General features: G+C 45.0%; 1 protein-coding gene across 1 annotated transcript; it reads left to right on the top strand.

Moving 5' to 3' along the window:
* The first annotated feature begins 4,743 nt into the window (after positions 1–4,743).
* On the top strand, positions 4,744–8,628 carry LOC108793598 (gamma-crystallin-3-like). Its single transcript, XM_018564588.1, has 3 exons — positions 4,744–4,752; positions 5,813–6,055; positions 8,353–8,628. Exons 1-3 carry the CDS (start codon positions 4,744–4,746, stop codon positions 8,626–8,628), a joined length of 528 nt encoding a protein of 175 aa, XP_018420090.1.
* The last annotated feature ends 390 nt before the right edge of the window (positions 8,629–9,018 follow it).

Raw genomic sequence — 9,018 nt, 5'->3', positions numbered from 1 at the left:
CCCCCCCCCTTTTCTGTTTCTTTATGACTATTGTTTGTATCTTTCTGGGTGCATCAGCATTCAGATTTGCTATACCTGAACAGAGACAAGCTGCTCTCATACATGCCCACATGTGTAGGGGGATACAATGTATATATATATATATTTCATGCATTAACCCGTTCAACCAGAGTATTTTTACATTTCCGGCTATGGACCTGTTTATTCTACAATAACATTTTGACTTTTAGATAACACATATATTTTTTTTTAGGATAAGCAAAGCTGTCTTTTGGTGATATTGTCTTGCACAAAAAAAAATAATAATAATGTATTTATTTATGTAACCATAGACAAAAAAAAAAAATAACAAAAACAGAAAACACACTTTTTCCACTTTGATCAGATGAGTGTTACTGTAGATCAGTGGTTCCCAACCTGTGGGTCGCGACCCAAAAGTGGGTCGCAACCCACCGCTGAGGGGGTCCCCACGTGCCTTGTGCTGCTCTAGGTAAGAGGCTCCTCAGCCTCCTCCTAGCATGGCAGTGTCAGTTCTCCTAGATGGCACTGCAGCAGCCGGAAAAGGATCAGAGAGAGGGGAGCAGGCAGGAGTGAGGGGAAGTGAGTGCTTGATCACCACAGAGCCCGCACTGGATGCCACCAGAGAGTCCCACTAGCCACCTGAGAGCCTGCATAGCCTTCTGAGAGCCTACACAGATACTAGTATTGGTGCACGGGAGAAAGCTGGTTTGTGTTCTCCCGTGACCCTTAGGAGAACTATGGGGAAAAGCCCTAACCCCATAGTTCTCCTTTAATGATTCCCCGACATAGGAAAATGATTTCAAAGGTTCCTCTGTGTTAAAATGTTGAGCATATTTTAGCACCCATCGCCCGAACAGGAAATAAGAATATTCCACCCAATAGGGACCAAGACAGCAATAAATATTGTCAGAGGTTCTAAGCTTTCCATATATTCTTAGAATAATTGTTTTTATTGCCATCAATTTGCTTGTTAGAGAGATTTTCCCACACGTGTTTTGCCCTAAATTTTACGGTTGGGGGTCACCACAACTTGGCAAATGTTACCAAGGGGTCCCGGCCTAGAACGTTTGAGAACCAATGCTGTAGATGGAATATATACATTTTCATTTAAAATGTTCCCTGCTTAAAATGACGGTAAAATTACAATTCTTCTACAAAATTATTTACAAATGAAATAAAGTTTTTTATTTCAATTTTGTGAATATTTTTTATTACAAATTAAAACAAATTTTAAAAAAATATTAATATGAAACAAAAAGTTAAATATGGTTAGAAAAATAGAAATTAATAAATAAATGAATAAAATCAGCAGGAAAATAGTAGGTGAGAGGAGAAGAGGAAAAAGGAGGTAATTAGGGATGATTAGCATAAGGTAATGGTTAATAAGTAAACCCTTGATTTTTTACATTTTTTTTCATTAAAATGAATAATACACAGCAAATTGAAATAAATAAAAGAGTATATAACAACATCATATAATTGGCATATTGTGGTTATTCTGGGTAATAGACGATCACTTAAAGAAGAACTACATAAAATGTAAAAATGTACCTTTGTCATTTCGGCTACCCCCATACTGCAAGGTATAACTGCTCATTTGGGTCTAGGGGCTAAAATAAAGAAAATATACTCTCCTAAACCTCGGTTCTGCGTCAGGGAACAATCACCTCTTTTCCCTTCTGCTCCAGCCAAGGAATCTCCCCTGGCATCCTCATGTCTAATGCAGCTGCATTAGATGTGATGGCATCATGGGCAGGGCTGGATTTCCCACAAGGCCCGGCCTCGGGGCAGCAGGGAGTAGAGGGGCAGCAGGGGTGTGGAATTCCTATCTCACGATGCCCGGGACATGTAGTTCCAGGCAGTGGCGTAACAACCGGGGGTGCGGGGGGGTCACTTGCCCCGGGCGCAGGACTGAGGGGGGGCGCCGTCACGACCCCCGCTAAACGAAGCCATGGCTCCCTCTCCCTGACACGATCATACTAATTATGGTTCCTTAGACTGCTGGAGCCCAGGGGAGAGGAGGCTGTGGGGACCAAGGAGCTTGTATTAAGAGGGGGAGGGTGGGGAGTTGAGCAAGATGGGAAGTGGCTCCACATTTCTAACACCATGTAGAGCAGGGGTGCCCACAAGGTCGATCGCGATCTATCAGTCCACTGATGCCCTCTCCTCCCGCCGGGGGCTTCTCTGGATCCCCGCTGCTCTCCCCATCTGTATGCAGCAGGGATCCGAGAAGAAGTGAAGGAACCGCTGCAGCCGGCGGCGGGGGAGGGTGGAGGACGGAGCCGCTGTCACAGAACTAATGCCGAACGGTGAAGAGAGAGAGAGACGCTCGGCCTGGATCTGACAGCCGGCGCCTCTATCTCCCCTCACTGCTCGGTCTTAGTTCTGTGACAGCGGCTCCGCCCTGCCCCCCGCGGCTGAAGTGCTCTTTTACTTTTCGTCGGATCCCCGGCTGCCTCTGCCCGGGAGAGCAGCGGAGATCCAGAGGAAAAACTGAGCCCCGTGTGCATGGCTGAGCGGCAGAGGATCGGTACATATCAGTGATATGTACCGGTCCTCTGTGCAGGACAAACACTGGAGCGATCAGCTGATCACTCCAGTGTTTGTAAATAACTGGGGACACATAGTACTATGTGTCCCCACTTATGAATGAACAGGATGTGATTTACATCACTTCCTGTTCATTCATGAGTTTCTCAATGGGGAGAAGCATGCTGTGCAGAGGCTCTTCCCCATTCAGAAACTGCTTGATAGTAGTTTCTGAATTTCTTGCCTAAGACGCAAAAGGAGCTGGCTACGGCTATGCTCCCTGCCCCTTTCCATCTGCAGCGTGTCAGACGCTGCAGATGGAAAGGGGCAGGGCACCTCTCCTCATGTGCAACGTCGGCCACATGAGCACCACGGGAGGGCAGGACGCCGGGACCTCTAGGGCGCACTGGAATGTAAGCCGGCCGACTCCCTGCGTTCAGGGGCGGGAGGGGGTGTGGGGTTGTATTGAAGTCAATGGCACGGCAGCCATGCCCCCTGCCCACAGTACGATCGCCCGCACCCGGAACGCAGGCACATTAATAAGGCTCGCAGCATTTTTTGCACATCGCACTGGACTGGAACGTAGGCACTAATGCAGGCGATCGCACTGTGGGGGAGGGGCCTGACTGCAAGCCTGGCTGCGGTGCCATTTACTTCAATGCACTACCACGCCCCCTCCCACCCCTGAATGCGGGTGTTTTTTCATTGGTAGATCTCATTGAGCTCGTCATTTGAAAAGTAGATCTCTAGACAAAAAATTGTGGACACCCCTGATATAGAGTATCAAGGGGAGACGTTTATCCCTTCAGTGGTCACTCTATAGCAGTAAAGGAGAAACTGAATCACAACACACGTAGGCCTCTGGTCTGTAAATTTGGGAAATAGTACCCACAGTTCAGAGTGAGACCTCCTGTGTGACCTAGCAAAAAGGAAAGAGAAGTATAAATTGTTGAGTTGAATGTTTTGCCCATTTTTTTCAAGTTTTGGATATATTTGTTACCATATTTTTGCACTGTAATTCTGCAATATCGAATTGCGTTTTATTCAGAAGAAGTCTCTCGGTGGTATGCTGGGTGAAGACTATCAGCAGCCAGGTGTGGTGGGAATGCTGCTGTGAAAATAAATGCTGGACTGGTCATGTGTTCTTCTGTTGATGTACAAGCACAGCCAACACCTATGGAGTGTGAATGTGAGGGGATGAGTGGTGAATTGGTCAAGGTGGGTCCATCAGTGGCAGCGTTCAGGTTCCCTTGGCGCACTGGCCATGCCATATGAACCCCCATTCTTTTGTGCCTTGGGTGTGAGGGGTGATCCTCAATGGACTAAACCAGTAACCTCTGGTAAATGACAGGCCACTCAAATGAACTGCAAGCGTTTGATTCCCTACTAGGCCTATAGCCGAGTATAGTATGGACCCTGGCATCGTGTATAACTAATGGATGGCATGTGGAGTTTCGGACCTACCATCTTCAAACATTCTTTGTGGGTCCTCAGGGTGGGAACTGGCCTAACAACCCACCACCAAGGGACGCCACTACAAACTGGTACCCAAAACTGAGCTGCATATTCCAGAAGAGGTCTTACTAATACTTTGCAATGGGGCCAATTCTCTTCTCTCTCTCTCTCTCTCTCTCTCTCTCTCTCTCTCTCCATGCTGAACACCCAGACTCTTCTCCAACATTCACCTCTTCAGCAATGCTCCCCCTAGATTGTATGGCACATGCATGTTATTATCCCCTAAGTGAATAACTTTACATTTATCAACAATGAACTTCTTTTGCCACATAGTTTCCCAATCAGAGCATCCGGGTCAGATTATTAGTCAAAGACATCTTGTAGGGACTTTATTCCACTACATATCCTGAAAGTGTCTGCAAGCATAGAAATGGCAATATAAATCCCAAACTCTATATCATATAACTTCTTACATAAAACACATACATATAGACAGATGTCAACCAATTCAAGTGACCAGTAGCAGCAGAAAAGGTTTTGTTTCGGTTTGTTGAGTGCTGATGCAAGTGAAAAGGTACAAACAATAGTCACACAGAAACACTGGACAATCCTCAATATTGTGGAATAGCTGTTCATTCTGATTGGACATACACATTTTTGCAGGGTATATAAAGACCATCTTCCCCACAGCCAAGTACCAGTGCAACCCAACAGGAGCCCACAGACAAGACAAGCAAAATGGGAAAGGTAAGAAGGCTTTAAAAATCACAACCGTAAGCTAAGAATTGATTTTAGCTTACGGTTTAAGGTGTGGATATTCATTATTAGTAGCTAAATAATAATGTTTTAATATTTTTCTGCGATTACAATACAATACAAAAAAATATGTCTATTAGTTATAAAACATACAAGCTGGGAGCATGTCAGGTCACTTCAGAGACCCAACCAAGGCTGCAATCTACACTATATGGCCAAACCTTCATGGATGCCTTACCACAGGGGTGCCCACAATTTTTCGTCTGGAGATCTACTTTTCAAATGACAAGCTACATGAGATCTACCAACGAAAAAACACCTGCATTCAGGGGCGGGAGGGGGCGTGGCAGTGCATTGAACTCAACCAGCCCCCTCTTCTCTCTCTCCTCTCCTTCTCCCCTGTTTCTATCTGCTGTCTCTTCTCTCACTTTCTCTGCTGTCTCTCTCCTGTCTGTCTTTTCTTACCTCCACTGCAGCAGCTTCCAAAGTCTCCTTCCTGTCTGCGGCGTCCGACACATTCAGCCGCACGAGCACAGCGGGAGGACAGGACACAAGTCAGTGAGCCGATCGCAATCTACCAGTGTTCGCTTTGCGATCTACTGGTAGATCGCGATCTACCTAATGGGCACCCCTGCATTATCATAACACATACGCATATGATTCTAGAATCATGGACATTAATATGGAGATGTCCTGCCTTTGCAGCTATAACAGCCTCCACATTCCACGGAAAGGGTTTCCACAAGATTATGGAATGTGTTTTTTGGGAATTTGTGCCCATTCAGTTAAAAGAACATTTGTGAGGTCAGATACTGATGTTGGATGAGATGTTCAATTCATCCCTAAGTTGTTCAGCAGGGTTGAGGTCAGAGGTAGAAATCTCTGAAATAGCTAACTTTAGTATTTCAATTAGAAATTCAATTAGAAATGTTGTCCACGTTGTCAATGATGAAGCTTAATCAATCAATCTAAAAAAACACAACTGTTGTTTCTTTATTAATAAAAACATTGAATAGGAGAATTAATTTGATCCCGATTTATGGTTCAACAGATCACCTTCTACGAGGACAGGAACTTCCAGGGTCGCTCCTACGAGTGTAGCTCTGAATGTTCCGACCTGACCTCATACTTCAGACGCTGCAACTCCATCCGTGTGGAAAGTGGAAATTGGATCCTGTATGAGCAACCCAACTACAGAGGACACCAGTACTTCCTCCATAGAGGAGAGTATCCCGACTTCCAGCAATGGATGGGCTACAATGACTCCATTAGGTCTTGTCGTCTGAGCCCCCAGGTAATAACATATTGTGTACTCTGGATTGAGGGCCAAAGGCTTGTAGTGTCGTACTATAACTTTCATACTTGAGCTGTATGCCCATGGGTATCATGTACCTAGTGGGAGACCAGTAGGACGAGGAGGCTTCTCCTGCGTCTCGGTAGAGGTACAGTAGAGGGTCAGGATCAGGATAGTCAGACGAAGCCAGAGGTCAAACTGGGCGGGCAGCGAAGTACAAGGTCGATAGGCAAGGCATAGTCCAGTAATCAGGCCGAGGTCAGGAGGCAGGCAGCATTGTCAAAGCAACGCGGGTCAAAAACGAGCAGCAGGCAGTCAGACAGGGTAACAGGTCACAGGAAGCACAAGCTGAAGACCATCAGCAACCTGGTTAGGGCAGGCTCGTTTATATAGACCAGTCCATTGAAATGACGGCATCACTTCCTGTGCGACTAACGTCTGCGCCCTTCTGCGCACTTCCGGTTGCGCGTCTTTGCACGCACTTCCAGTTGCGCGCATCTGTGCACTAGAGCATGTTTCCCAGCAACACAAAGCATAGGCCCACGCGAATGCGCGGGAGCCATCTTTACCTTACAATGGGTCTACGTTGATCATAAGAAACCTTGTTCTAAGCTCTATTTGTCCTGCTGGTTGCTCTCCTGCTCTCCTCCTCCCCTCTCCTATCTTCCTTTCTGTAGGACTAAACAAGAGTCTTCAGCTCAGCCATGAATTTGAATTATGGCTTAAATAAATTGTGAAACACAGATCATCCATGGCCAATTACCCTTCTGTGTCTCTGGGCAGCTTCGTATCATGTTGGTACATATGATCTAAATGAATTACACTCTGGGGGAGAACTGGGCTGGGGGCTCTCTGCTCCCTGGGCCAGTACAACTTAGATATGTTGGCTTGATTGCCCTAGATAGAGTTACTTTATCTATCTGGCCTCATGAGTAGCAAAACCCACAGTCAGTGACACTGACTTCTGGGTGTGATGTAGCTACCTGCTTTCTGTTCAGACCTGAGATTACCATATGTATACACTGAACATGGATTCAGGTAACTTACTGAGCAGGAGGTGGACTCAGTTAGGTTTAGTGGGAGGCAGAGGACCAATCCAGACAGTAATGTCGGGATCCGCTTCAGCTGCGGCGTCTCAGTACACCGCGAGCTGCAGCTACTGCGGCGTCTAAGTATACCGCTAGCTGTAGCTCGCGGTATACTGAGCCTAGGGTGACGGGAGGACGCTAGTTTGTGTCCTCCCGTTACCCTAAGGAGAACTATGGGGAAAAGCCCTGACCTCATAGTTCTCCTTTAATAGACAGCTCAGACCGAGGTTTCCATCAGAAAAATGGAGCCTCAGAGCAAGCAGTGTCTGCTGTGTTTTATCTTTGGCTAACCGATAGTTCTGTAAGATCCTTTGTCAAATATTGAGTGTATATTTTTTTTTTAAAGATGGTAAACAACAGTTTAAAATTGAATTAAGGTAAAAAAACTAAAATAGAATTGACTGAAAACTAGGGATAGGCACCAATACCAATACCAAGTACCGTACTCAGTACAAGTGCAAGTACAGATACTTTTCCAGCTCCAAGACTAGACTAGAGGAACATCCAAAAGTTAGGAGGCCGCTGTCATGTGTAAGGAGCACACGGAGCTCCCGGGATTTGTACATCTCTGTTTTAATGTATGATTTTGTTTTTATAAATAAAAATAAAGGGATGCACCGATAACATTTTTGCTAGTACTAGTACTGATACTCGCCCAAGTACTTACAAGTACGAGTACTGATACATTTGTGTCTCGTGTCATGTGACAGTTTTTCTAAAACAATACAGACTAATGATTTCAGGACAGTGGTGGAGCGCCAGAGCCAGGTCCCAGCTGGAACCGCTGCAACCCTGGGAGTTCTGTTAGTTGCCAAGTATCTGCATTGGTACTCGAAAAAGTATCGGTGCATCCCTACCGAAAACCATTAAAGTTTTAATTTAACACGTGGGGGGTAATTTATCAAAACTGGAGCAGACCAAATCTGAAGCATTTGCCAATGGCAACCAATCAGCTTCTCTCTTCAGTTTGTTGAGTTGAGCTTTAAAAATTAAAGGTGGATGCTGATTGGTTGCCATGCACAGCTGCTCCAGATTTTCTCCTGTGTTGATAAATTCCTCTCGTGGAGTTATATTGAACATGTCTGAACTCTATTTAGACCTAAAAAAAACTTTGAATGGAGTTTCACTTCAAGTGGTAGAAGTAATGTGACCACCTGCCGTTTTTTCACATTGCTTTTTGTTTTATTATGGTGTAACTTATTTTAACAGCATCAAGGTTCCTTCAGAATCAGGATCTATGAGAAAGAAGACTTCCGAGGTCAGATGATGGAGTTCACTGAGGATTGTCCTAATGTCTATGAGAGATTCCGCTACAATGACATTCACTCTGCCCATGTCCATGAAGGCTTCTGGATGTTCTATGAGGAGCCCAACTACAAGGGACGTCAGTATTACATGAGACCCGGAGAATACAAGAGATACAGCGACTGGGGAGCCTCAAGCTCCAGAATTGGCTCCTTCAGACACGTCCATTATTCCCATTAAAATAACAGAAATGTATTTTTCTTACAATAAACCTGATAAAAATGTATTCAGTTGTATGTGTCAGCTCTTTGTACAATACAATAGAAGTGTAAAAATCGAGTGACAGTATCTAACTGCGTCAAGCAATCAGATGTGATTATCAGACAATAACCCACAATCATCCGTGCACACATTACAATGAATTCAAAAACAGAAAATAATAAATTTATTTCTGTTGCTGGGCAGGAAATACTGTACTCCCTGCCTTTTCCAAAACTGACAGGGCTATTCACAAAAGGGTGAAGAGTTGAAGAAGTGAACAATCTAGGACAACATGGCTGAACTGGAAAGTGAGCTGAATAGGAGAATTTTTCAAAATCAGCGATGTTGTCCTAGATTGTTCACTTCTCC

The sequence above is a fragment of the Nanorana parkeri genome, unplaced genomic scaffold (genome assembly GCF_000935625.1).
Source record: "Nanorana parkeri isolate BGI_ZX_2015 unplaced genomic scaffold, ASM93562v1 scaffold763, whole genome shotgun sequence".
Taxonomy (NCBI): domain Eukaryota; kingdom Metazoa; phylum Chordata; class Amphibia; order Anura; family Dicroglossidae; genus Nanorana; species Nanorana parkeri.
The sequence above is the reverse complement of the archived record's forward strand: the minus strand, read 5'-3'. Positions and strand labels throughout refer to the sequence as shown.